The sequence below is a fragment of the Strigops habroptila genome, chromosome 8 (assembly GCF_004027225.2).
Source record: "Strigops habroptila isolate Jane chromosome 8, bStrHab1.2.pri, whole genome shotgun sequence".
In the NCBI taxonomy this organism is placed as follows: Eukaryota; Metazoa; Chordata; class Aves; order Psittaciformes; family Psittacidae; genus Strigops; species Strigops habroptila.
The window spans coordinates 63,106,623-63,134,564 of record NC_044284.2 but is presented as its reverse complement, the minus strand read 5'-3'; the positions used below and the strand labels follow the sequence as shown (position 1 = coordinate 63,134,564).

Genomic DNA, 27,942 nt, shown 5'->3' with positions numbered 1-27,942 from the left:
GGGATGAAAAAGAGACTAAACAGAGTGTTTGAAAACATACCCCTCACGTGAGGAGGATGGTGTGCTTTCATCCCTGGGCGTGTAGGAACAGACTCTTTTGAATCTAAGTGTGTTTTCCAGTCTTCAGGATTAGCTCAGGTTCATGTCTTGTCCAACATGACACTCTCAATTGAAGGTTTTTTAGAGAAGAAGCTGAACTGTGAGATTTGATGGTTTGGGAAACCATAGCTTGAGGTTAATGAACTGCAAAACATAAGAGTAACAGTTGTCAAGTCAGGATAGCTGCAGTTAGTTAGACTAAAGGTGATCTGACTCACTTCCCTCTATTTACAGCTCCTGAGATCATGCTTTATTCTTAACCTCACAGTGGATTATTGCAAAATCCATGTGAAATTATCAATGGTTGAGTCCTGCAGTGGGCATTGATTTCAGGGATGTTACTCCACACACACTTCTGATGCAAGCCATCTCTCTCATTGATTTCATCAGTGTCCGAATTCCTTTTCTTCTAATATTGGCTGAAAACGCACATACATGTGAGCAGAAGAGTCTTCACACTGAAGTTAAACCAGCTTCACAACAGTTAAAAGCATTTCTGTGCTGCCCTGCCGAACCCTGAGCAGTGACTGTGAATCGTGTGACTAGGCTGTGAGCAGCAGAGCAAGGGGACATGGTTGTCCCATCCTTGCAGTGTTCAAGGCCAGGTTGGATGGGGTCTGGAGCAACTTGCTCTAGTGGAAAATGTCCCTGCCCACATCAGTCAGCCACCACTATACGGAGTAAACGTGTTCAGAGAAGAGGAACATGGATCTAGTTCAGGGTGTACAGGAGAGGTCACATTTATTTCTGGGTTCTCCAAAAGGGCTCAATAAAATCCCTCTATTGTGACAGAACAGCAACGATGGATCAAAAGTCAATATTACACCAGAAGGAAGTCTGGACATGGAAGCTTTCCATTCAAACTTTGAAAAAGCTTTACGGATCTCAACTTCCTGGGAGAGATCTTGCAGTAAGTACACAGAGTGGAAAATGGAAGGCAAACTTGTGAAGAAATGATACGAGGAGTTCATAAAACTGAAGCTTTGATTGCTTTCCTTTGTTTCTATGTTTGATGAAGATGAAGTGCAGCCAGCAGGCAAGTGAAGCAGGAACTCAACACGTGTGCTCTAAACAAAGCATCACATGTGCTCCAGTTTGGAAAGATCGGCTCAAGTGTGTCAAGATGTTGTGAAGGCAGCAACACTGAGGTAGTGATGCAGCAGGAATTAGGATTGTTTAGAAGGTCCCTGTGACACTCTCATCAGCAGGGAAGGATCGACATGCCTCAGAGGACTTAAAACATCCCTGGGTTCAGCTCTGCCCAGGGACACAGTCCCTCATGTCCCAAACCCAGCAGCCTCCCTAGTCTTTTATCCTAACAGTTCCACAGCTTAGGAATCAGCTGTACTTTCCCAGCCAGCTCAGAAATAGGCTGAAGCATGGTGAGCATCACTTGTTCTAGAAGAAGAAAACCCTGAATTTTTACACACTAATTCATGTGCTTTTCAGAGCACTGTGATATGATCACAGAATGCAAATACAAACTGCTGCAGGCACAAGACATCTGCCGTAGATGACAGCAAACTGGGAAAGAGCTGGAATAATATCCCTCGCTTTGGTGCCTTGCTGGGCCTGGCTGCGTATCCAACTGAAACAGCAAGCGCTGCTTAGCTCCTGCTAGAGGGAAGAGAAGGTTCTGTGCCTGGTGCAGGAACATGATGTGAGAGGAAACCTTTAAAAACAACTGTGGAGGTGACCTATGGCCACATTTACAGCTCTGCAGATGTTAGATAGAATCAAGCTTAGAGGCAAAGACAAAATACTTGTGATTTAAACATTGACTAGTGAAAGACATGCTCTGTATCCAGGGTGCAGTACAAGGATACAGATTGTGACCATGCAGGCAAAGAATCTTTTGTCTATTGCAAAATGTTGTTTAGCAGGAAAATTGTGTATAAAATCCATTGAAAATGGATTTACTAATCCAAGGAAGCTACTGCAATTAATTTAATTTTCAGCAAAGAGCACACAGGAGGAAGCAGAAAAACACTAATTCCATGTGAGAATGAAGAGCAAGGCTTTTAGAAATCAGCATCACAAACACTGGTTTTCACACAAAGTGGGGATGTGGGAAAGCTGCACAACAAGCTCTAGCTAGGCCAGAGGCTTCCAGGAACTCTGGAGATGAAGGTTTCCTGCAGCAGTCACTAGGCATTCATGGTGCATGGCTTTGGAAAGGGCTGAGCAGGTTACACTGAGAAGGTGTGTGAATGTGAACACCCCAATGCTGGCACGGTATTTGTCAAAGTGTTGAACGGTTGGAGTGAATTCAGGAGTGTAGAGTACAGGAGAAGAAGAAATGAAAAACTTGGCAATGGCTTACATGATGAAGGGGAAATGAAAGTAATATTGATGGCCTCAACCAAAAAGCCCAACTTGCCCATGTTAGAGGTGTAGACATAAGCAAAAACAGCCACATGAGGAACACAGATTTCACCAGATAACAGTGTTTAGGACAGAAAAAAGTTAAGCTCTGCCAACCAGGACTCCCACAAATCACTGTCTTCAAGGTTTCTGGCTTCACCTAAACCCAAACCTTGGGATGATAAATTAAATCATAGAAGTGTAATGGGCTCATACAACATGGCCACAGCTCTTTCAGTTTATAGTTAACCTGACTTCAGCTCCCGTAGATACTTTCCATCAAAATATTTAAGTGATTTGAGTACAACATAGAATCCTAGAATCACAGAGTGGTTTGGTTTGGGAGGGACCTTAAGATTATCCAGTTCCAACCCCCTGCCACAGGGATGGTGGAATTGTTTGGAGACACCCACCAGGTGTTAAATGAAAATGTTAATCCAGCACAAGGCTAAACTAGAGACTCCTGAAGGCTGAACCCTGGGCTGAATGCAGGATCATACAGAACTAGACTCCTCTGTGGTCTTGGTTCAGATTTGAGCTCTGTCACTAGGGACAGAAATGATCACCATTTCTCAATGTGAATAAATGCATTAAGCCCCAGCTTCAACTTCAACCTACTCAGGGATAGTACAGACCCTGAATACACCCAAGTTGGCAATATACACAGTCTAGTCCTGGCTTGACAGTTTTTGTGGAGAAACCAAGAAATCGACAATGGACCCTTTCTGTGCATGGACTCTTTCCATACCCGAAACAATGCCGAATGCTCCTCTTGGTGCTGTGTGTATGGACATAGCTGAAAGCAGGAGGTAACCTCTGGAAGGGTTTGTCAGTCTGGTACCACCACTGAACACTACAGCTACTGATTTTTCTTATCTAAAGGAAAAAAAATAACCCACAGAAATAAGGCTTGGAAGGTGCAGTTCCAAAACACTATTGTTGCTTCAATGGCACTCAGAGATTGGAAAGCCACAGATGAGAAAGGAACTTGTAAGCCTCTGTTTTGAAAAATACAGCAAGAAAAATGTGAGCTGAGCTGACAGAAGGTTAATGGTGAGTTCAGCAGAATCAGAAATTAATTGTCTTGTGTTAAAGCCATACACAGTTTGCAAAGGTGAGACCAGGCAGCGTTCTCTTCATGAAACCGCGGAAGGAAAGCAGGAGGAAAGAATGAGGAGTGTGTGATCATCCGGCTGCCGCAGGCACACACGGTGCTGTGGGCCTCACATGTGCAAGGGCTGCTCCATCCCAGGGCAAGAACTCACGGAGCACATTCGCTGTGAATCCCTTTCCCAGGGAACAGGCCATTGAAAGAACCTTCTGCCTTTAGCACGCTGTGGGCCTAATGAAAGGCAACTGCTATTTTAAGGTTTCACGAGGAGTTTTATAACAAAGAGGAGTTGCAGACACCATCCCCATTACCGCCAGGCTTCCATCCTCGCTTTCATCTTCCTCACTAAACCGACTCTCAGGATCTTTTACAGACAGTAGGAGCCATCAAATGAAGGTGAGTCACTCAAAGGCTTGGCCCAACCTGTTCAGCTGCTGTGGCTTAAATTAAATAGCTACTAAAATGGTCTCTTTTTTATTAAAGTGCTATAATCATTGTGGCTACAATCCCTCACTGCGGTGTTAGTAGTAATAAGCTGATATGTGTCACTGTTGCTGATAGCTGTCAGAACTGGAAAGCAAAAGAAAACTCCCAATTATTCTCCAAGTGGAAGGATAACCCCTTTTCCAGGGCAGAGACATGAAAGATTCATTTTCTCTCAGTTCTTTCAAGCCATATTGCAGATTTATTGAATGCATTATGTGCATTGCATTGGATTTCAGAACTCACAAAGAGGGTTACAAGCTATGTAAGACTTAAGGTAAAAAATGCGAGGCTCCTGTGAAGCCACTGGCAAAACTTAACACAGAGTTTCCCTCTTGGTCTTTGTCTTCAATTGTCCTGAAGGTTTTCATCCTGTAATAGTGCCCGTGGCTGGCTGGGACTCGCGCTGCAAACACGACTTCTGCTCTTGCACTGGAAACCTTCAACAGTTAAGCTACTCCCCGCACCACTGATCACATCAGCCACACTGATGCCCCTACAGCAAATTATCTTGTGACCCCACAAGTTGGATCTGGTAAAAGTTCTGTGAGACAACGATGCGCTTGTTGGCTCTCTGGGGAGAGAATGTTTTGCCTTTTCTTTTGTGGAACACACGATTTAAACCCTTCAGAGCAGAACTATTCTCCTAACAGCCAGCAGGAACAAGGCACATCCGGGTCTTTGCTGTCCTAAACCAGTCACACAGGCTGCAGCATTCAGACATGGGCTCTTGGCTTGCACCACGACTGAGGCAGGGGCTACAGCTTCAGAACAAAGCATCTCCCTCCTCTGAGCCTCACCATTTGGTGGCCCAAAAGGGAGCTGTGAACGGGTGGAGGTGTATGGGGAGACCCAGGGAGAAGTGGAGGATGTGCGAAGGCAGGGTGAGGAGGAGGAGGAGAGAACCTTGGCTATAAGAGGAACACATCAGCAACATCCTCCTACTCGCCGCTGATCACAGCCATACATGTGGCTGCACAGCCCAACGCAGCAGCAGGGCCTGTGAATGCAGTGCCGGATGCAGCCATTCCTCTGTGCTCGTGGCAGTTTCAGCGTGAGCTGATAGATGCTCTTGGACAAATACAGCAAAGTGTGCTAAAATCTGCAGTCAGCATATAGAGCAGAATTCGTGCCACTATTGCTAACCTGGGGCACATAAATCCCAGATTATGGTTTGCAGGCTGCATTTTTCAGCCTAAAATAAAGAAGGGTGGTGTTTTCTTTAGTATCAGTGCTGTGATTTGCTTCCTCAGCCTGCAAGGGTATGTTTTTCTTTTGTAACCACAATGGAGTTATTCTTTCATTTAAAAAATCACTTCAAGAGCAGGTACTGCTTCCTGCAGTGCCCTTTTGAACCCAAAGTTCTTGGGCACTGAGGAGAACTCAAGATGTTATCATTACACACATGCCTGGCTCTCCAGTTCCCTCCCTGCCTGCAGGCCGTGCTGTTCCCCTGGAGGTGCCAGCAACATGCTCGAAAACTGCTGCTGCCTCATATTCCCTCAGAATCCCATGCCAGAACTGGGAACAGCCCAACAGCCAGTTTAATGCTTAGCTCAGCAAAGGGGAAAAACAGCTCTACAAGGGGCGGTAGGGACAGGACAAGGAGAATGGCTTTAACCTGCCAGAGGGGAGATTGAGATGAGCTCTGAGGCAGAAGCTCTTCCCTGTGAGAGTGCTGAGGCCCTGGCACAGGGTGCCCAGAGAAGGGATCTATTGAATATGTCCCTGCTCACTGCAGAGGCTTGGACTAGATGAGCTTTGAACATCCCTTCCAGCCCAAACTATTCTATGATTCTATGAAAACAGGTGAAATTAATTAATGTTTTGGATTCAAAAACTCATACTGGAGAAATGCCCTAAACAGCAGGGAGCGTGGAAAAGCCATCCCACAGGAGCTCTTGTGCAGGTGGGGTGCAAGCAGTAGTGTTCAGACAAGCTACCAGTCAGGGAAATCACTACACAGACAAGGCTGTCTGCTGTCTGCTCAGTCAACTAAAATGTGCTAGAGCCTCCATTGGATGTGGAAGCCTCGTGTTACAGCTCCCAGCCCAACTGGTGCAAGCAGACCTTCCTCCAAGCTCCACCAGCGGTACTGAGGTACCACTCAGGTACCAGAGCCTATGGGTGCAGGGGAGGCTGCAGAGCTTCGCTGCTGCTTGAGGCTTCGCATTCCCGGAATGGTTAAAGGAAGAGACTTACCTGTTCAAGTCGCGATGTATGATGGGCTGGGTGAGGTTGTGGAGGTACTCCATGCCTTTGGCAACGTCTACAGCAATGATTAACTTAGACTGCAGATCCAGGGTTCTGTATGTTGAAAAAGAACAACCAAAAGAAATCACTCAAAATGAATAAACAGACATAAATTACCTGTAAATTATTCTTACCTGTACATCATGGAACCTTTGCAATTGCTTTAAATACAAAATCACGTTACATAAGCCATGTAACATAACTGTAGATAATGTGAAATAATGACAATAATATTTTTGTGATGACTTATGAATTTCCCTTGTACATCAATAATCTGCATCACAGCTAACATTTTTCTCATGTGTTCCTTCCCCTATTGCTTCGTACTGAAATGAACATTTACATGGGCACAGGTTTACCAGTCACCCCAATCTGTACCCCCAGCCCCAGCAGGGATGGAGAGGATACCTCTTCTGTTCATGGAGCAGGGAGAAGAGCGATCCCCCTGAGATGTACTGAGTGACAATAGCGAACTGGCTGGGGTCGTCCAGGCAGGCTCCCACAAACTGGATCACACACGGGTGGTTCAGGCGGCAGAGGATGGAAACTTCGCGGCAGAACATGTCCACGTCAGATTTGGAGCAGTACGTGTTGGCTCGGTAGCTGAGAGTTCACACGAGGGAGACAGTAAGGCATAAATAGCACAAAACAGGGGGTGTCAAGGCTTCAAGGTGGGTCACTGCCCAACCAGGTGGAAACCTCTGATGAACTCACCGTTTGATTGCCACTATTTTATTTCTGCATCGCCCCTTGTACACTTTTCCAAAAGACCCTAAAATGGTTTAAAAGAAATAAGCACAAAGTTATTGATCATGAGCATCAGACATTTCGAATGGGTGCACCAGGCATTTCAAACAGGTGCACCAGGCATTTTGAATGGGTGCATCAGGCATTTCAAATGGGTACATCAGGTACATCAGGCATTTCAAAGGGAAGCATGCTTCCTCAGGTACCTGAGCCGATGATCTCATGGAACTCTAGCTCTGAGAGCTGCAGATGGAAGTGCGATGGCAAACCAGCGCGGAGGAGGAGGACATCTGCCTTCTCTGCAAGGGAAAACACTTGTCCTGTTGCACAGCGCGGGTCGTGGGGAAGGGCAGAGCATGAGGATTTACCCTCACACACGTGCTGTGCTGTGAAAGGTGGTTTCCTCCTGTAAATCCTGTTCCCTTTTCTTTCAGTAACCACAGCAAAACCAGTGACAGACCAATACTCACAATGCCTCAGCTGCTTGGGACTTTCTTGGCTCTCAACCCTTATCCCTGGGCATATTCTGCCTTCCCATCTGATGATTGTGTAAAACTCTTTATACACAGAATTAGCTCCTGTTTTCCTGTACAGCTCATCACTAATGCAGTGAATGCTATTCCAGATCTGACCGACTCTTTCGTGTCAGGGGGAATCTAACTTTTGCGGCTTCATTTCGTTAGCAAACATCTCTACCTTGCTGATCTTTTCAGTCTATTATATAAAGTTTATCAGAACATTTCTAAATGGAATATTTCAGCACTGCTGTGTAAGGGATGTCAGGATTTCATTATACCCACAGTGCATATTTGAAGTGGAAAATTCAAAGCACCACAAAAAATGAAATATTTTAAAGTACAAATATTCATCTGGACATTTTATCTATTTGTGTTTCAGGTTAACACCAATTATTTTTAGATAGGACTTTTCTTGTAAAGATAATCCAGGCATTTTACAGCAGAATTCAATATGATATTTGCTTGCATTCACAGGTGTGTGTGTATTGCTTTGGTGCTAGATTACAATCACATCCTTTTCTCCAAAGAAATAAAAATAAATGTTTTTTTTAAAGTAAACGAAAATAAGATGAATGCAGGAATTATCGTGATGTTGAGCAACAAAGGTAAGTATATTGTTTCCTACAATTACCCTGGGGAAATATTGCTGCTGCTTATGCCCATCATTACATTTCTGACCACTTAAAATCCCAGAAGTAATGAATCCTGTGCAGTGCGTTAAGGCTGACAAACCCCTTGGGTAAAATGACCATAAAAGTTCAAGTTTTCCATTGCCATTAAAATACCTTTTGTCATGCTTTTAATCTTCCCTAGAGGGGATGGAACTGACACATAGGAACCATCTGAAACAGAAGAACAGAATGAGTTTTGTGGAGCTCAAAGACAGCAGAAGCATCTGTACTGATAAATTAATCAGGCAGTGATTGCCAAAGAATGAAAAATAAAGGGGTGGACATACACATAAGCACACTGACACATGTGATTGTGTGCCGGGCCGGGCTGGGCTGGAGTTAATCTTCACTGTAGCTGCTGTGAGGCTGGTTTGGATTTATGCTGGGAACAGAACACACTGCAGTGGTTTATTTATCGAACTCCTTGCTTTAACATTCTTCTCAGCACTTGTCATTTAGTTGCCAATACAAATGAGTGTTTTTGTAGCAAAAAGGGTGATTAATTCTTCCCAAGGGGGAATTAGATAGTCACAGGTATTAAAAAACACAAAGGGGACTAAACATAGAAATCTACCGAGTGTCAGCAATCAGAAACATCAGAGCTAAGCACCACGAGGAGAATGGCTAGACAAGGTATTATGACGGGAAAAGGCAGGAGTAATGATTACAAGGGATTGATCTTCATCTCATAGCTTTAGCTTTTCTTTCTAGCGAGTGATACAAAGTGACAACTCTATTTTGAGATAAAGGAAGACTTTTGACACATATAGAGTACCTGGGAAATGGTGATTCTCATGATGCTGATTTTATAGTGAGATAAATATATATATCTTGCAGAGAGAGAGACGGGTCTGCAAGAGTGGGTGTCAAAAGGATGGGGCCAGACTTTTTTCAATGATGCCCAGCAACAGGCACAAACTGAGACACAGGAAGTTCCACTGGAATATGAGGAAAAACTTCCTTACTTTGGGAGTGGTGGAGCACTGGGACAGGTTCCCCAGAGAGGCTGAGGAGCCCCCCTCTCTGGAGATAAACCTGCCTGGATATGATGCTCTGCAACCTGCTCCAGGTGAGCTCTAGCAGGGGGTTGGAGTGGATGATCTCCAGAGGTCCCTCCCAGCCCCAACCACTCCGTGATTCTGCGACTTCAGTGGTCTTTAGACCAGACCCTTCAGTTAGAGAATAAAGTGATTTCTCAGACCATACCTCCTCCAGGTTGTGAGTATTCATTGCAGGGGGATTCATCTTGAGGTCTCTTATAATGCTTCAGAAGGGTCACAATGGCATCGTGACCTAAGGAAGAAAGAGGAAGTCTAAAGATGTGCAGGTAAACTCAATAGTCTTTTTTTAATTGATTTATACAAAATTGGGGGATTTCTAAAAAATGGTACAATGTGCCCATAAAACATGTAGACACAGATAAGGCTGTGCTCATCAGAACCATCCTGTGATCCTTAACTACAGAAATATAGGGAAACACCTGCCAAGAAAAATAAGGATCATATTGTCACTAGTCCATCTAATCCTAAAATGTGAAGTATGGTGATAGAACAAACCCTCCTACAGAAAGCCTACAGTGGAAGTTGACAATGCTCTTCAATAGGCCTTACAAGGAAAACCAGCGCCTGAAAGTATTTCCATTTTGGTGTCCTAAACTGGACTAAATATTTTGCCAGGCCTTTGAAATCCACAGTTCTTTGTTAGTCATTCTCATAATAAATGGTGCTACTTTTGGAGGAGGGGGAAGGTCCTGAAGTCATGGAGTCAAAAACAGGACAGAAGATTGGCCCATGTAGGATGGTAAAACAGGAACCATGGAAACTGCCTTGCTGTGATCCATATCTGCAAGAATTTAAGACTCTGCTTCATCACCCTTTCAGTAAAAAAACTACAACTCGTGCACATACAGAGGGAGAAACAGCCTCTCCTGAACAGGCTGCGTGTTTTCTATTTTAGCAGCACAGAAACACTCCCGTCCTTGAGTTTGTGCTGAATCAGACTAACGCTTAACAGAGTGTCTCAGAAGATAAACAAAAGGGCTGGGTTTTATAACCCTTCATGCCAGGAACCAGAAAGCAGATGGATGAGAGCTCTTATTCTACAGGGACTGAGGGGTTTTTCTGTAGTGTTCCTTCCTCTGCTGTTCTCTCCTCCCTGTGCTGTTCCTATGGATTTTCATAGAATCATAGAATAGTTAGGGTTGGAAAGGACCTTAAGATCATCTAGTTTCAACCCCACTGCCATGGGCAGGGGCGCCTCGCACTGAACCATGTCATTTTGTAGCAGAAACTAGAAAGGCAAAATACCTTTCTCATAGGCCCACATCAAACAGGTCTGCTCATCCTTTTCTCCACTGGACCTGCTGGGATCACAAGCTACCAGGTTCATATCAGCTCCATTATCCAGTAAAAACTGTACAAGTCGAATATGGCCATGGTAGCAAGCACTATGTAGTCCTAGAGCATCAGAGAAGTGTGGTAAGCACAGCTGTCAGAACATCAGAACAGGACTTGCAGCAACAACTATAAAGCACAAATAGGTTTCCTACATAAAGGAATATATTATCAAAAAAGTACCCGAAGCTATAGGTGAAAATGAAATAGGAATGTCGCAGGAACCCCTATACTGCCTGCACACAAGATGTCAGCATTTACTCTCCCACCTGCAAATCACACTGAACAACTTTGTATGTGAGGAAAAGCAAATGGAAACAAAGGCGGCTCTTTTGCTGTTGCCTGTGGCAGGAGCATGGAGGTGTGCTGCCCTTCAGACACCAGATCCTTCATGCCTGGTCCCTAGCAGAATAATACTTGGGCCCAACTCCTGAACCTACTTAGAAGCCCAACCATTGGAGAATCAGTTTACATCAGGTTTGTTACCCATATACAAGCTAATGAGCCTGGCACATCCTCACCGAAGTCTTATTACTGCTACTACGCATGTCTGCAAATGTATTCCAAAAGAGCTGAGATCTGTCTGAAAGGTAACTGGGTGGTGACCATCAAATCACCATGAAAATTACATGGAAATCCTCACTGTGTGTGGCTTCACGATTGTTTGGAGCTGGAACATACCCTCATACCCCATAAGGATGACAATGTTACCTGTGTGCCCATCTCTTCCCTGGTGGTTGATGCTTACAATGTTCTGGTCCAGAAGAAATTTTACAAGTTCTATGTTCTTCCCATAAGTGCAAGCACTGTAAAATAAAGGGAAATGTGAATGCTGTAGTCCATAAAAGGCAGCCCAAAAAATCATTACACAGAGATAAAACTGTAGAAATAGAATAAAGGATCTTTAGAACTGTGCAAATGCATGGTTCACCCACCAAAGCACGTTCATTCTGTTGTTTCAGGGACATTATAGTTATTGCTGTGTAAATCCATTTTGCACAGCTATACAAAGTCTGTTTTGCAAAGTGCCTCTTAAATGATGCTTTACAAACTTAGAGCATCAGAATCAAACTGTTCAGCCACCTCGTTTCTCATTCAGGGCATCTGGACTACCTGGTTCTACCTTCACGTGCTTTCCTGTATCCCCAGATGTAATCTTGCCATCCACACTGAGCTCACTGCTTGCTTTGTTCCTCGCCTGGCTGCTGGTGAGACAGTTGCAATTCTGGGTGTTGTACCGCATGCAAGTGTAAGTGGAATGCTGCTGACAACGGCATTTAAACATCTCACCTGTGGAAAGCCGTTTCACTGAAAATGTTTTCTTTAGTGAGACTTTCTGTTCCCGAGAGCTGAATCATTTCCTTCACAACCTCGAACTTCCCGTTGTAGCAGGCACTAGAGGTGAAGTAAAGAGCTGTTAACACCACCAACTTTCCCATTATCCTAACTTCCCAATTGTAAATCAGGTAACCCAGAGCTCACAGGTGTAAAGGGGTGTCTCCATAGATATTCACCACATGGGGCTGAACTTCAAAGCTGCTCTGCAGTAAGAACTTCACGATTTCATGGTGTCCAAATCGACAGCAGAAGTGCAGAGGGACATGGTCTTCGTTGTCCTGAGCATTCACTGCCGTTGGACCCAGAAAGAGACCAAAGGAAGTATTTTATACTTAACATAGCTTGTTTGGGGCATTTAGTAATGTTTTAGGTGTTCTGCCTATATGTGCCCATATGTTTGAAACGTCCTGCTGAAATGTTTATGGTCCTATTTCTTTTAACTGGATATTTCTGTGAGGTTTCATATATCAAACCCACACTACTCAATGTCATCTGTAGTAGTCTGCCACGGTGGTTTTTTGGACTTGAGGTGGAATTGCTTTCTTCCAGTAGCAGATGTATTGAATGTTTTGATGTAGCTTTCCATGAATGATTCACGAGTTATAAGTGGCCCTTAGAAAGAGCAGTTGTGAAGCAAAAGTAAGATACGTAGCTACTCTGTGTAAGAAAGCAATCCATGGAGTTACTCCAAATGCATGGAACAATAGTTATTGATTACAAATACTATTAATAAAAATACTTTGTTGTTGCTCACAGGAAGGAAAATGCGGTTGGTTTTAAGGTTTATGTTAGCTTCCTTGAGCAGCAGGATCAACGCTTGTGGGAGAGGATGGAAACTATTTGATTATTGCCAAAGAGAAGTAACTGCTTGGCTGGAGAAGAAAGAGTTAAAGAAGAAGCAAAGTACACTGTGTGATTAAGCAGAGCAACCCAGCTGGGCAGGAGCAGGAGAACAGAAAGATAAGGAACTGGTTATTTTGGGACTGTTTGTGAAACGACGAAGAATGTTGAAAAAACAAAACTGTAAACCAGGAACTAAACATGATGTGCTAAAACTAGCTTGGTATAAAAGGTAGAGCAATAGGCTAAAAATATCTTTTGCTAGAATGGTATAAAAGCTAGAGCAATAGGCAAGAAAGTGATTCGCTGCATGAAGATGCTTTTAGTCCATGCCATTCATACGCCACAAAGGCTTCTGAATGTAGTTATACAGTGACAAAACAGAAACAAAAAATGAAGGTAACACAATAAGGATGTATTTATCATAGTCACTATTAAAATGTAAATACATATAAGGCAAGAAAGGAAGAGGAGAATTCATTCAAACATCCAGATTTCCAGTGCTCACTGGTGTCCAGTGACAGATAACTCCAAAGGTGAATTCTGTTTCAGACCACAGAAGAAAACAAAAAGGAATTCCTTTAACTTATATCAAGCTTGTGGCCCCAATTTCACTAACTGGTTCCACCAACCTTCCTCGCAGTTGTATTTTAAAGGGAGTAAAGAAAAGTAAATTGTTTTGTTTCTCTATTCTAAAATAATTCTTCACTTTACAGATTCATGTGACATGTTAGCATTTGATTTTTATTATGCTGCGGTAGCAGACACAGCTTCATTCTGAGGTGCAATAAATAAGAGGGGAATAAATGTCAGAGTTTTATAATAATACATGTCAGTGTGTTGGAATATGTACCTACAGAATGGCCTGAAGGACATTGGGGGTCCCAGGGCCATGAGCTTCTTCGACATGATGAGGTGTGAGGTGGAGCAGGGAAGGAAACATGAATCTTCTCTGTTTATGCAGTTGGAAAGGACGTCAAATACTTGAAGCCATTTCCTCTGCCTCTGGAAGGAGATACAGCTCTATGTGGCATGATGGGTCTCTTTAATTGATAGCTTTTTGATTTCACAATGAACCACAGCACAGAGAGTGGAAGGTTTCCAAGGACAGAAAACAGGCACCGCAAGTCTGGTTTAAACAACCAAGGGAAACTGCCTGGGACCCAGCTAGTGGGAACTGGTTGAGACTGGGAGACGCACAACTGAACGTGCAGGATTCTCAATGTCAGGCTCTGGCTTTAGATTTAAAATTGCTTGTATTCGGCAGAGGTGACAATGATTTTCAAAGACACTTGAGAGAAGAAGACGAGCAAGGCCAGGCAGCTCAGTGCTCCTGAGAGCACCAGATTTCATTAAGAGACTATAGGAATTACACAGACAAAGAATGCATTTTGTATCACGTGGTCCCTGAAAGAAACTTCCAGGACCAGCAGTTTGAAGAATAATAAAATACAGCAGTTGGCTCACATGAAGCAAAGAAAGTGTTTGTTTCCTGGCCACCAACTAGTTCTCTGAGTTCACAGATACTCTGTTTCTTAGTGACCCCATCAGGCTATACAGTATTTAAACATGATTTTTTTCTTTCATTGGGAAGGAGCAGTTTTGGAGTCATGCAAACACCTGCCCTGGGAGTCCTACTTCTACAGTCAAGCATCCGAAAGTGCTTATTGCCAGGCCCTCCCTGATCTCAAAGAAGTGGAGCATAAAGGAAGGGTGAAGCACACTCACATTCTAAATCACCATCACTTCGTAAGCCACCTTCAGCTCTCAGTCACCCATTCCTTTCTCTGCTGGAGGGCTGGGACACCAGCAGGAGTGTGGCTGCACCATCAACCCAGCTGATAACACAACAACAGGACATCACCTCAGCTCTTTATTTTCAATAATCAGGTTACCTTTAACCATTCTGTGATTCCTCCATGGAACTGGCAGGTGGGACTGATGACCAACAAATAACTAGATGACTTGGGCTCTGGTTCACAAATGAGCTCCTGACACCTAAACATAAACCCTTCTGCTTACCTAAAAGGCTCAGCAGCTCAACAACACTCTTCCCAAGGTCAAGGCCATAACCAGGCAACTGCTAAAGGCAGCAAGACATCAGGATCTAACATCTACTGCTGAATATTCATTCTCTCGAAACTATACAGAGAGAAGCTGGGTCTGGACATGAGTATAGTGAAGCTACCAGGAAAACAAGAAGGAGACAAAAGGCATTCAGGCAGATGAAAGGAGGGAAGAGGATGGCTATTGAGGAACACTGATGGCTTCTCATTGTAACAATCTTCCTTTTCTATTTTAAGGAAAAACCCTTCCCTTCGTTTTATTTATTACAATTATCCTAGAAAAAAACTGCCAGATTACAAGAATGAATCAAAAGTTATGAATTGACACTTCATAATTGTACCCCGATTACTGCCACATTCTACCACTGGATATTCTACAACGTAAACTTGAATTTCCTGACAGAATAAAAAATGCAAGTTGGTAGCAATCATATTGACTCAATAATGCAAAAAAATCGCTAGGAGTTGGGAAGGCGTGAAAAAAGAAAGAAGGAAACTGAAGCTGTTAAAGACAGAAATGAGAAATCCCATGTTAAACCAGTTTGTGAAAATCTCAAGGCAGTTACAGCGCTGTAAGGGACAGCAGCTTGTGATGGTGTACTGGGCTTGCAGATCTATTAATGGTCTCAAAATCAATTTGGAGCTTAAAGGAGTCTGATCAATGCCTCAAGAATTGTGCCTGAAAGTCCTTATGTGACTTGTGGAAATGCACAGAATTTACTTAGTCCTTCCCTACAGAGTTTGTGTCAAAACAAACTGAGATCAGCACCTGCGGAACAGCTGTGCTTGAGAGATGCTGGTTTTACACACATGCTGGTGTGAAACACAGGCATCTGTGATAATGTACTCATGGGCACTGCATTCCTTCCACAGGTTTTGCACCTCTGTCGTGGTTGGGTTGAAGCAGAACTTTGGCTGTTGTCAGTGCTGCTGTATTTCAGCAGTCTGACCCTTGTGCGCTGCTGCAGTGGCCACTGGTTTCCCCCAGCAGCCACAGGCTTGGAGCTGCTCAGTGACTCAGGTTATGTTAAGAGAAACATCTCAGGTTGTGTCACCGATGGTGCTCTGCACAGAGCACTGCCAGGTTCCTCCAGGTGATTTCACCACTCACTCTCATTCCCAGGCATTGAGGAGATGCTCCTCCATCTGTACCATGTTTCAAAGTGTGCTACTTTTCCAGTGAAAGACTTCCCACCTGCAGCTTCCCTTTTCTTTTCCCAGGGCTGAAGATTCTGATCTTAAAGAAAAGAATGTGAAATGGTGTCCCATATTCTTTCTTTTTGGATTAAGTGAGCTGACAGTGAACCTCCCCTGCTCTTCTTTCCCCCTCTTTATTACAATTACATCAGCTCAGTGCTACACGATGAGACTGAAACATCAAGAGCTCACTACTGAAAAAGGTACTTACAAACCTGAGCCAGGCTGTGTCCCTTCACACTTGTTTAATGCACTGTAGGCAAGACTTACAGGGAATATGGTAAATTTATGCTGTTAAAATCCAGCAAAGAAGTGGAAACTGGGCAGAAACACAGTCTTTGTGCCACTACCAGAGTAGGAACAGGCACAGGGGAATTCTGCTGCTTTTGGCACTACCTCCACCTGCTATGCTCTGTTGGTTTTGATTCCCGCATGGCTGTGTGCACAGACTGGAACCAGACATCAAATGGGATACTAGATTGTGAAGCAACACCTGAAGAACTCTGATAACTTTTTGTTCCTTCTATAACATGCAAGATTCTTGTAGCAAATGGTTTTCTTATTTGGTTGTTTCTTGCTTTTCCAGTTCTCCTTTTCCAAGGTCAAACTGTGATATCCGCAGGCAGAATCCCAACCCCATTGAAATTAATGCAAATTTGCCATGGACTTCAAGGGGACTTTGATTTTACCCTGTATATTGTAGAAAAAGAATAATCATAGAATCATGAATTATGGGATAGTTTGGGTTGGAAGGGACCTTAAAGCTCATTCAGTTCCAACCCCTTGCCACAGGCAGGGACACCTTCCACTAGAGCAGGTTGCTCCAAGCCCCTGTGTCCAACCTGGCCTTGAACATTCCCAGGGATGGGGCATGTAGGTGAACAAGAGTGATGATGTACTCCAAAGATACATTAAAGAGCAGCACTTTGGCAAGTGATGTACTGTTCCTTTTCAAAATAATATTTTTTCTCTTATTCTGAGGATAAGAAAATAATTTCCAAATAATTTTAATGTGGTTTAGTATTTAAGAATCTCTGCATTAATAATCATAATATGCATAAAATGTGACCTCTAAGTTTTAACATTTATAAGACTACAGGATGTGGCCACAAGTGTGTATGCACATGGTGCAAGTGTCACAGTGATGGAAAAGTGAGGCTGGAGTGTGGTATGTTTTGTGCCTTCTCCATTACTGAAGCAGCATAAGGAGAGGGAACAAAAGAGCAAGCATAAGCATTCAGCAGTTGCATGCTAATATTAATTACAATGGAAATTAATTGCAATGTAATATTAATTACAATGGAAAATATTTTGAACTGGGGCACATGCAAACTCCACAGCACTGAGCCGTGATGTGAGAGTCTTACTGGCACCAGTATGGGATCACCTGGGAAAAGAATTCCCAGGTTCCTAACTTTCACACAGCTTCAAGAGGATGCTAATGGACTTTGTCCAACCCGTGATATCTCTCACACACATGCTTCCTCTTATGGACTATGTCCCACAATGAAGTGTACGAAGCCTGTGAAGCATGATAAAGCATGTGCTGAGAAGATTTTATTGTCCATGGAACTGTTTGTGAACCATTTCAATTTCTCATCTGAACTATCTTAAATCACTTGCTGTATAACTCTGACTTGAAATTCTTCATCTGTACCTCACCACTGGGAGTTCACCACATGTTTGTGTCATTCCGATCGCAACCACACACCACACGACCACGGGTCCTCTGCCTGGATGCATGTCTCAGTAGTAAGCTACCTCTGCATATTAATCTTTATTTTGTTTTCTGCTGCTGTTTTTCACCTCTAAGTTACCCATGGAAACAGAATGCATGTGAGGTGACAGACCAACAAGTGAAGAGAACTCTCCAACTCCTATTTGTATGTTTCAGTTGCCCAAAGCTGATACACGAACAGACACAGAGTACGTGTCAGGAAGCTAAATTCAAGATTTGAGACCCGACTCTGTCTATAAAATACAATGTTCAAGTTGATTTTTCAAAACATCCTTTCTTACCGTCAGCTTTGCTCCCCTCTTCCATCAGGAGCTTTGTAATGTTGAGAAAGCCTTTGGCGGAAGCGAGATGGAGAGGTCTGTCTCCAACTTCACCACTCGCGTTCACATCAGCTCCAAACTTCAGTAAGAGGTGGGTTACCTGAATAGTTCATCAAATTATCCCATCAAAGTAAAGCTTTTGACAAAATCAGACAGAATATTGCACTATGCAGTGAAGGGGGCATCTCTTTAAAGCTAAATCAGGTGAGATTCAGTAGAAAACTTATTTTTAAGCTGTATAATCTATATAAATATTTAAATTCTCAATAGCAAGGACTCATTCACTCTCTGAAGTGTTATGTATGGTAAAAGGCTTGACAGAAGACACATGTATTTGTTTAACTGACCAGTCAGCAAAATAAAGCAAATGCCCTCCAAGCCCTCAAATGCCAGAGCCTTTGTTTCCTTCCTGATCCGAGCCTCTTCTCACGGGAGCACCATAGGAGCTTTTAGCACAGTTTGGCAAGACCGTGACTACTTGTTCAGAAGTGGCTCATGGTAAATAAACACACTCCTCTCTCAAGCCAGCATTCCAGGAGTTCCTTAATGTGACTGGATGATGAGGCGCATGTATAGGGAAAGCAGCACCTCGGGAGCACATCCCTGGTTCACCCCCTTGCTGCCCCCAGCCACAGATGTAGAGCATCTTCACTTATCTGTGCATCTGGGCTCTGTGCTTTCAAAAGCTTTTCCTACAGCACCTCCTTGGTGCACTCAAAGTAATGTGTCACTGGAATGAGGACTGCACTCTGCCTAGAGGTCATCCTTTGAAACTTGAACATACCCCAGAATATGTGCTTTTAGCGAAAGAAGGGTATGGGGAATGACGTGCATACCCCAAAATAGACCCATTGTCACATTTCACATAACAGGGCTATTGAAGGCAAAGGGCTGGACTGCTACATTAACCGTATATCAATTATAGACTGTTAAAAGAAAGAGAATTGGGAGGGTCAGTGCATCTTTGGTCAGAACTTCAGCTTATGTTTCAGTAAGTCCATGATCTGTGTGAATGAAGCAAGCACAGTTGGACTTGTCGCGCGCATGGACCTCATGCAAACCCTGCTCTCTAAATAATCCTTTTTTCTGTTAACTTCAAGTGGCCACAAGCTAGTTTGTGCATTCCAGGGAACACCAATGGAATTGCCATTTAATTATTATTCCTTGGAGAGGTTTAAGAACATCTACTCACATTTCTTATGCAATCTCTGAAATGTGGGATGAATAAACATCAAATGGATTATGCCTCTGGGTCCAAGCATGTTCACAGGTTACCAAACCTATTTTTGCTGGGGTCTAGCACAGAGAATAAAGTGTATAAATTTCCTGTTGATACTCGGACTGTTCGAACAACTAGGGATTGACTTCAGAAGTGTAACTTCTGTATATGAGGCCTTTTCATGGTGGGATCCTCTGGAATGTAAAGCAAAACTAACACCAAACCTGTAGCTTTAGTTACCTGTTCATGGCCATAATATGCAGCAATATGCAGTGGGGTGAAAAAAACTGCATCCTGGACATTCACGTAAGCTCCATGCTGCAAAAGAATATCAACAGCCTGGAAAGAAACAAGCAGAAAATTCCAGTTGGAAGCACTGTAGACATGTGGGCAGCTCATAAAACAAGGTTTCCAAACCTCACATCACCAGCTTAACAAAAAGCCCCAAACCAGCAAGCCATGAAGGTGAAGAACTGCATCCAGCATGCAGAAGTGATTGACTTACAGTACTTACACTGAACACTGAATGTCACTGATGCTTTATAAATAAGCTTGAAAATCTGTTTGCCAGTGAAAAGCCTGAGTTATGAAGTAAGAGGCACAGAAATGAATGTCTGGATTTTCAGAGAATAACCTTTAATTTTCTTTTAGCCATTACGAACAGAGAGCAGTAAACAAATCAGTTTTTAGAAGGAGAAAAAAGAACCAAAATGAAAGATCCTTTGGAATATAAATGTGTGAAGGCAAATCCTCACGCATAATTCCCTCAGTGGGTAAAGGTTTCTTTGTATTTTAGATGATAATAGCCCTTTGGCTTCAATAAATAACCTGAAGTATTTGCTTTCTAATTGCTCCTTTCTTTCAGGAGGCTGCTGTTTACCCGGACAGTGATGGATTATCAGGCACTGGCTTCCTGAGTAACTGTCAGGATAGAAGTCAGAATGATCCACTGTGGATTATGCACTGGAGCCGAAGTGCTGCTGAGCTTTATGAAGTACCAGGGACTCTTTAGGCACGCTCAGGGGCTTGTACCACGGACTACCTGAGTAGTTCTACATGTTATTTGGATGAATGCTAGTTTTGAGTCTAATGATGGTGAAAGATGCTGGCCCATGAATCAAAGAGGAAATGGCCAGCTTCAAAGCTGTGCCACTGATACCTGCCCTCCCTGCTGAGACCTCCTCTGAGGGTGCCCGTGGTTAATGTTCGTGGTGATGATGCCCATTTCTGACAACCACTGCCTAAGCTGAAATCACCAAATCATTTCAACATGCAGGAGCAGGGCCAGCCATTCCCACCCATGCCCTTCTCCAGCGCTCAGAGAACGAAAACCTGTTACCAAGCAACATCAGTGCACAGGGATTAGCTCTTTACACAATTTAAATTGAAATAATTTCTTTCCAGGTGACTGCCTGAATACGCTTTCTGCATAATGTCCCTTCTCTGGCATATTCAAACGTGGCTGTTTCCCATCAGTTTAACCATTCCCCATGGTCCCAGCCATAAGCCTCCCTGGGAGCAGCGTTGCAGTGCCAGTTCTGTCCCTCCAGAGCCCAGGGGCTTCAACAGGTCCAGCACATTACAGGCGGCACCTGGGTGTTGCAAGGACTAAGCCATCAATTGGAGACAGGCTGGAGGAGGTAAGGATTGCTGTGGTCCTATGGAATTGTCTATCAGTACCTCTCTGGATACAAATGATGGGCAGTGCTGGCATTCTACATCCAATATTATTTTCCAGAAGCTGGAAGTATCCTGGAGCATACTGAGCATTCCAGATCATACATACATACTACTGATCAAAGCAAGGACCAGTTTCAAAGATCAGGTTGCTCAGGGCCTTGTCCAATTGAGTTTTGATGATTTCCAAGGATGGAGGTTCTGCATCCTCTCTGGAAAGCTTTCAGTGCTGCACCACCCTCATTTTGATCTCTCCAGCCCCTTTCTATAGAGTCAGAATTTCCCTTGATAAATCTCATGTGTGTTGACATCCTTTTGCTGTGCATCCTTTTGCTACAGAGCCCGGAAAAGATTTTGACTCCATTAATAAAAGTTTATGAAAGATCCCTGAAGATGCTTACAGAAGCTGCCTACACTTCTACCAGCTGAGGAGCACCTCAGCAGCAGCCTCTGCACATGCATTTACTGGAGGAGTGTTAATGTGCTCAGGTTGTAAATAATGAACTTGCTCAGTCACTGGTTAATGCACTCGACTCCATCCGTGCATCCCACATCCAGACAACTTTCAGTATACGAGTAGCCTGGTGGACCAGAGGTGAGGAACACAGAGCCAGGTCCTCTGTGATTTAATGGCTCGGTGGGTTTTGAGTGATTCATCTTAGACATTTTTCAGCAAACTACCATCCTAAAACTGAAGTTGTAGCTGTTGGCTCTGGAAAGAGCTGTTTGGACCTGTAGCTTTTACAAGAATAGGATTGAGTGTTCTTTGGATCAGTTTGGTTTTGATTTAGGCATGCAACTGTGAGGCTGGAATGCACTCAGCTCTGTGACCAGTCAAAGATGGAATTCAGAATTTAGATTCATCTACAAGCTCCAAGATGGATCTTCAAGCTGCAAAAACCCATGTTGAGAAATGTGGATCCACCTCTGATGATGAACGTCAAACTAGATGAGTTTTAACACAATGTCCAGTCTGCAGAAAAGACAACCGTGGAAGTGATTTTGTGATCTCCACATAAAAAGGATTTTGTGAGTCACATTAAGCAAACTCCACTCAGCTGTGAACGATGAGAGGACTACAGAGACAATCATCACAGTTTCACAGACAAGCTTTCCTTCTAAGAGAGAAGAAAGGAACCTTAGGAAACACTGCAAGTTGGCATAGCCAGTACAAGTGGGTGAGTATGGGTAAAGTGACTGCAGGAAGTAAGGGAGAAATTTCTGATGCAGAAAGAGCTTTAAGCTGTTATAGAAAGACCAGAAAAAGATTTTCATCCTCAGGAGACAGCTGGTGACTCACGGTGCAGCTCAGAGCCTGGGGGATGTTCTCAACCTGCAGAGACAGCAGCTCCCAGCACCTCGATGTACGGCTGTTTCTAACTCAGAACGATGCTTTGAGCACCCTGAACAACACTCACTTTGTGAGCTGTCTCAAAACTCTCTTAGGAAAGGCTTACTCAGAAGCTCTTTGAACATTCAAGTCCATTACATTCACTTCAAAGATAATTATGCTGAAGGTCAGGAGGAGTCAACAAAATAAAACCTAAGACAGATCACATAAGGACTCTGCCTCTTGGACAAGGGCAAGGGGTAAGAAATCCTATAAGAACACAAGATCAGAGATTATTGACTCTTTAGCGGTTAAAATTTAAATGAGCAGACAACTTCAACAGTTCAGGCCTTTGGTCCAGCAGTAGCCTCTGCACAGCCTTACACTAACTAACCAGCTAAAGAATCTATCATGAGCTTCAGTTCCTTTGTTAATAAAGCTGTTATAACAAAAACATGATTAGTGGCAAGCATTTGCCTAATTCCCTCCAAGTGAGGAATGTAGCTATGATCAGTCACATTCTGCAAAGGGGCTTTACATTAAATTATGACAACTCCTATCGTAAGAATGTTAGAGCAAACTCTATGAGACTGAATTAAGAAACTGCTGAAGGGGGTTCTGAACGCTTTAAATACAATTTGCCAATGAATGCACAATTAATTGTCAGTCTTAGGATAAGAAAGATTTAATACTTTACTTAATACACGCTCTTCTGTCAGATGCGGGCTCAGACATCAGCCCAGCAACAAGCCCGTGCATGTCCTTTTATCTTGGCTGTTCCAATCAGATGAAACACAGGTCACAGAGAAATTGCTAATGAAAGATGCAGGTACTGGTGCCTGGAAGTAGGAAGCTCTCCCCAGGATTGCTGTTGCCCCAGGGTCGCCGAAGAATGGGATTTTGAAAATGTTTTGCTGATAGTGGTATTTGCTGGACACAGAATCTCTTTGGGCACTATTACTGGATCTTGGAGTCCCCATTACCTTGCAGCTTGTGCAGTCATGTACAGTGGTGCTGAATGAATGCCATTTCTGTGTTCCTGGGTCTAGAATGGTTCTGAAAAGGTCTGAAAAATCAGTGTCAGATGAAAGAGCAGGCTGGGAAGATGCAGCACTGGCATAAAGTGCAGGGAATGAAGGTAGAAAATGGGGACTTCGTGAACCACTCGAACAGGCTCACACGAATTCTAGTTTTTAAGGCTTTTAAAATCATTTGAACATGCTCCTTGTTCAGCCTGGAGAAGAGAAGGCTCCTTAAAGGGGGACCTTAGAGCAGCTTCCATGCTAAAAGGGGCTGCAAGAAACCTGGAGAGGGGCTTTGGACAAGGAACTGTAGGTACAGGACAAGGGGGAATGGCTTTAACCTGCCAGAGGGGAGATTGAGATGAGCTCTTAGGAAGACACATGAGAGAAAGAGCAGGGCCTGCCTTGGCATTTGCAGGGCAAGGCCCAGGGGCTTTAAAAAGCCCCAGTGCAGAGAAGAGTACTTTGTACTTCCCACAGAGGAAACATTAAATACATACCCCGTAAAAGTGATAAGGATCATTAAAGTGCTACAACTCTGGTTAACATCTCCACTGTAATTCCTGCACAGAACAATTAGATGTGGTGGTTCCTGAGCTGGTTTTTAGTAACAGGATACACAAGGAAAGATTTCCATCACTAGTAAGAAGAGCTATATGTGTACCTGCAAGCTCAGGGGTGTAATGCTGCAACACCAAGGCCCCCGTCCCTGCTCACACCTTGTGCTTCCACCCGGAGGTCTGACCTTTGCAATGAAAGGCTTTGGCTTGTGCTGCTGGCACTTCTCCTCACTCACCACTGCAACAGATGCACCAGATTGATTTGTCCCCTGATATCTGCTGGAGCTGCTGACTGAAACACTGAAGGTTAACAGCTTTTTAATTGAGTTCCTTGGTATGACCACCCATAAATTGTTTTAACCTTCCTCCAGCTTAACCTTCTACACACACGCAGCCTCTCTGGGCAACGTGAGGTTGTCACCAGCTGCGTCTTGATGCTTTAACAACATTAAACATAACAACATAAAAAAACCAACAATAAACATTAACAACTCTTTAACAACAAAAGCAAACATTCCTATTGGATTTAAATCACTTTGGAACCATTCTGGAGGCTGCAATGTAAAGATAAATTGACCAGTAGCCTCGCTGGTGGCCACAAGCCTGGGAAGGTCCTTAGCAGTGTACATACACACACACATATATACTTATTCACAATCGTATACATACAGACTACATATATAGCCCTTAGGAGGAGTGAAAACCTGAGGAGGGTGGAAGAGCATGATGTATATTTCCATTGGAAATGGGGGAACTCTTCACTGACAAAACATTTATGAGGGTGAGCAGCTCTTACTGGTGCTTGCAGAAGTGCTGGGATGTGGCTGTTCTGAGCTGTGTTTGCAAATCACAGCTTCTTTCTCCCAGTGACCACTCTGCTGTTTGCTGGTATCATTATTTCATCAGTGTCCACAGACTCTAGAGCATTCTGAGCCCTGCTATGACTTGAGGTACTGTCTCTATGCACATACATATGTCTCTCACACATACACGTGCAGTTAATTGCACGGGGTGCGATACTCAGAGGTATTCAGTGCATAAAATTCCAGTGGGTGCCTGGTGCAATTTCCAAAATCTTCAGAGTAATTCAGGTATGGGATTAGCTTCACTGGAAGCTAAAACCTGGTTGCAAATTCCAGCAAAGATCTATCAGCTTCTTCTAAAGCCTAAATAAAATAGAAAATGTAGCATATTGCTACTGGTGCAGAGATCTCACAGTTTTTTCAGACTAACCAGAAACAGGAACTTAAAGACAACCTAAACAGCATAAATGAGGAAGTGTCACCTTGCCTCAGCTAACCCTCAGTGTCCGGCCATATCAGTCCTCAGAGCAGGTATGTGAGTGGTAGCAGATTTCGGAGATAGCACAGAGAATTTCTGGAGGTCACCAATTACCCAACAAAAGTGCCTCTTTTCTCTCTTTCCACATACACTGTGTAACTATTTCTATATGCACATGTATAGTAACTAGTGTGTAAGTTGGGTGACTGAAAGCGCAGCAGCAGCAGGGCTGGCTTTCTTTATATCAGCAAGCACAGTGACTGCTGTAACTTGGGAGTTCCTAAGACGTGTCTTCTTTCTTGCCTTGCGCATAGATAGAGGTGGTTCTTCTCTGCTGCACACATGCCTTGTTCTAGTCCGGCCAAACTCTTCTACTTGAAGGGAATTTCTAAGTCTAAAATGAACAACTAAATTCACAGCGTAAAGGCAAGTATTAACATCACCTCTATTTCCTTCCTTGTCCTTAATTATTCTTTTCTTGCTGCTTCTCTCTCTTTAAAGAACTTGCTGTTCCTGTCTCCAAATTAGTCCAACCCCTGTGTAAGTTTAAACCTTTACTTTAGCAGAGGACAAAATCTTTGCTTGCTTAACAGACCCAAAGGAAATAAAAAGCGAAGTACCTGAACTCATGAGTCCTTTTACGGCTATGAACCTCCCAGCACCAAGGTAACTGCATACCCAGTACTTGAAGAGATTAAAATAATAAATAAATTATACTGAATGAGCTGTTGCCAGGGTGACAGAAATGAGACGAAGTGTGAAATGGCTGAGCTGGGGTGGTAAGTGATAAGAAAACAGATTCATGACTGACAGCACGTCTAGAAAGGGAAGGGCTTGATTATAGGTATCTAGGGAATCTCATCCCTCTTCCACCCTCTGCTCCCCATAGTGATAAGTCTCCAAAGGAGGTTTATCACTCTGGATGTTTGAGATTCACACTAGACCTACCCTGACAACAGCTTTCTCTGCACCAATCCGAACTATGAAATAGCTCTGAAGGGAGAACTTCTGTCTCCTCCTGAAGTGAAAATCACAGAGCTCTGAAGCAGAGCCCGTGACACCTAGAAGAGGAAGTGAGACTTCTACTGTGCTTCCTGCACACTCAGAGACAGTGTTTGGAAGCCTTGCTCCATATCCAGGTTCAGAAATCCCAACGTATGAGCAAGTGTGTTTCATCATCTATCTGTTAGTTAACACTTCTGATATTTAGAAAGCAGTGCCATTTATTGCCAAGACTTTAAAGCACTTACATACAGGTAAGAGGTGTACAAACAGATCTATGTCCTCTGCGCATATTTGCTCAAGGTAAAAACACATGCACAGGGGTGGGTTTCCCCAAAGGTACAAACCATTCAATACAGCTCAGTTGTACTCAACCAGCTTGAGCTTTGGAACAGCGCCAACCTGAAACACAGCGACCTGCTGCTATCTGCGCTCACGAAGGAGGCTTCCAGCAGCAGAGGAGCAGCATACCTTGTGGTGGCCAGTGATGGTAGCGATGTGCAGGGCTGTCAGCGCTCCGTATCCGACCTGCTGGATGTCAGCTCCGCCATGCAGCAGCGCTGTTAGCAGCTCCGAGTTGTCCTGAAAGGCAGTGAGTCCAACACGTTAGTGCTGGGCATGGCTCTCACAGTGAGCCCTGGAGAGCTGTATGTGTGTGTTGAGACCTCCAAGACCCTGAGGGAGACCTTACTGCGGTCTTTCAATACTTAAAGGGGTCTATTAGAATGATGGGGAGAGACTTTTTAGCCTGTTGTGACAGGATAAGGGGTGATGTGTTTAAACTAAAAGAGAGAGACTCAGGCTGGACACAAGGCAAAAACTCTTTACAATGAGGGTGGTAAAACCCTGACACAGGTTGCCCAGAGAGACGGTGGCTGCCCCACCCCTAGCGACATTCCAGGCCAGGCTGGATGTGGTTCTGAGCAACCTGCTCTAGTTGAAGATGTCCCTGCCCATGGCAGGGGGTTGGAACTGGATGAGCTTTAAGGTCCCTTCCAACCCGAACCAGTCTGGGGTTCTATTTCAAGCAAAGGGACTGACCATGACACCAGGAGCACAGGAGTGCAAGGAAAGGGTGGAGGGAGGATTTGTCCTGGGCACCAGAAGTCTTTCCTTTGCCAAACTAAAGCCTGCATCTAAAGTCTTTATTGTGATTACATATATCTTTAAAGATCTCTGCCTCCAAGCCTCTGTCTCCATTACCAAGTGCTAACACAGACTATTCTCCATGTCGAAACATTACAGCAGCTAACATAGCAGAAGGGCACCTGAGGAGCTCCCAGGATAGCATGAGTGCCACATTCTGAACTGTGAGCTTGTTTTCCATATCATTTCACTCCTGTCATGCACAGTTTTAGCTATGACTTCTTGCGGGTATAACAGCAGCAATGGGCACTATCAAATGGCAGTAATAAAAATCAACTTGAGAAACAAATAAGTCTCAATGCCCAGGCAATGTGACCAGCAATAAATTCTGCTTCACAAATAGTGACACTAAACACAGAGAAGTGAAATAATGGGGGCAGTGACAGAAGTGGCAGGAGAAACCAGACCAGCTTGCTCACCATCACTAGCTCTAACTGCACCAACCAGAGCTACAATTATTCTCCCTTCTTGGGGATCTGCCCAGACGAGCCTTCTCCAATCCATTTTCATTGTCTCCTGGGAGGACATGCACACAGCTCAAGAGGGAAGGAGGTGCTAGAGGCTCCA

The 27,942-nt window shown here is 43.8% G+C and overlaps 1 protein-coding gene across 1 annotated transcript in view; it reads right to left on the bottom strand.

Annotated features, from left to right (window-relative positions):
- The window catches only part of LOC115611963 (serine/threonine-protein kinase TNNI3K), a 57,710-nt gene that overhangs the window by 20,953 nt on the left and 8,815 nt on the right, over nucleotides 1–27,942 (bottom strand). The window contains exons 5-17 of the mRNA XM_030495707.1: nucleotides 26,701–26,811; nucleotides 19,598–19,696; nucleotides 18,100–18,238; nucleotides 12,122–12,266; nucleotides 11,930–12,034; nucleotides 11,351–11,445; nucleotides 10,553–10,702; nucleotides 9,453–9,539; nucleotides 8,361–8,417; nucleotides 7,264–7,356; nucleotides 7,025–7,082; nucleotides 6,719–6,913; nucleotides 6,260–6,364 (exon numbers count right to left, since the gene is read on the bottom strand). Of these exons, the coding sequence (XP_030351567.1) occupies nucleotides 6,260–6,364; nucleotides 6,719–6,913; nucleotides 7,025–7,082; nucleotides 7,264–7,356; nucleotides 8,361–8,417; nucleotides 9,453–9,539; nucleotides 10,553–10,702; nucleotides 11,351–11,445; nucleotides 11,930–12,034; nucleotides 12,122–12,266; nucleotides 18,100–18,238; nucleotides 19,598–19,696; nucleotides 26,701–26,811 (1,439 nt within the window). The remainder of the gene's footprint in view (nucleotides 1–6,259; nucleotides 6,365–6,718; nucleotides 6,914–7,024; nucleotides 7,083–7,263; nucleotides 7,357–8,360; nucleotides 8,418–9,452; nucleotides 9,540–10,552; nucleotides 10,703–11,350; nucleotides 11,446–11,929; nucleotides 12,035–12,121; nucleotides 12,267–18,099; nucleotides 18,239–19,597; nucleotides 19,697–26,700; nucleotides 26,812–27,942) is intronic.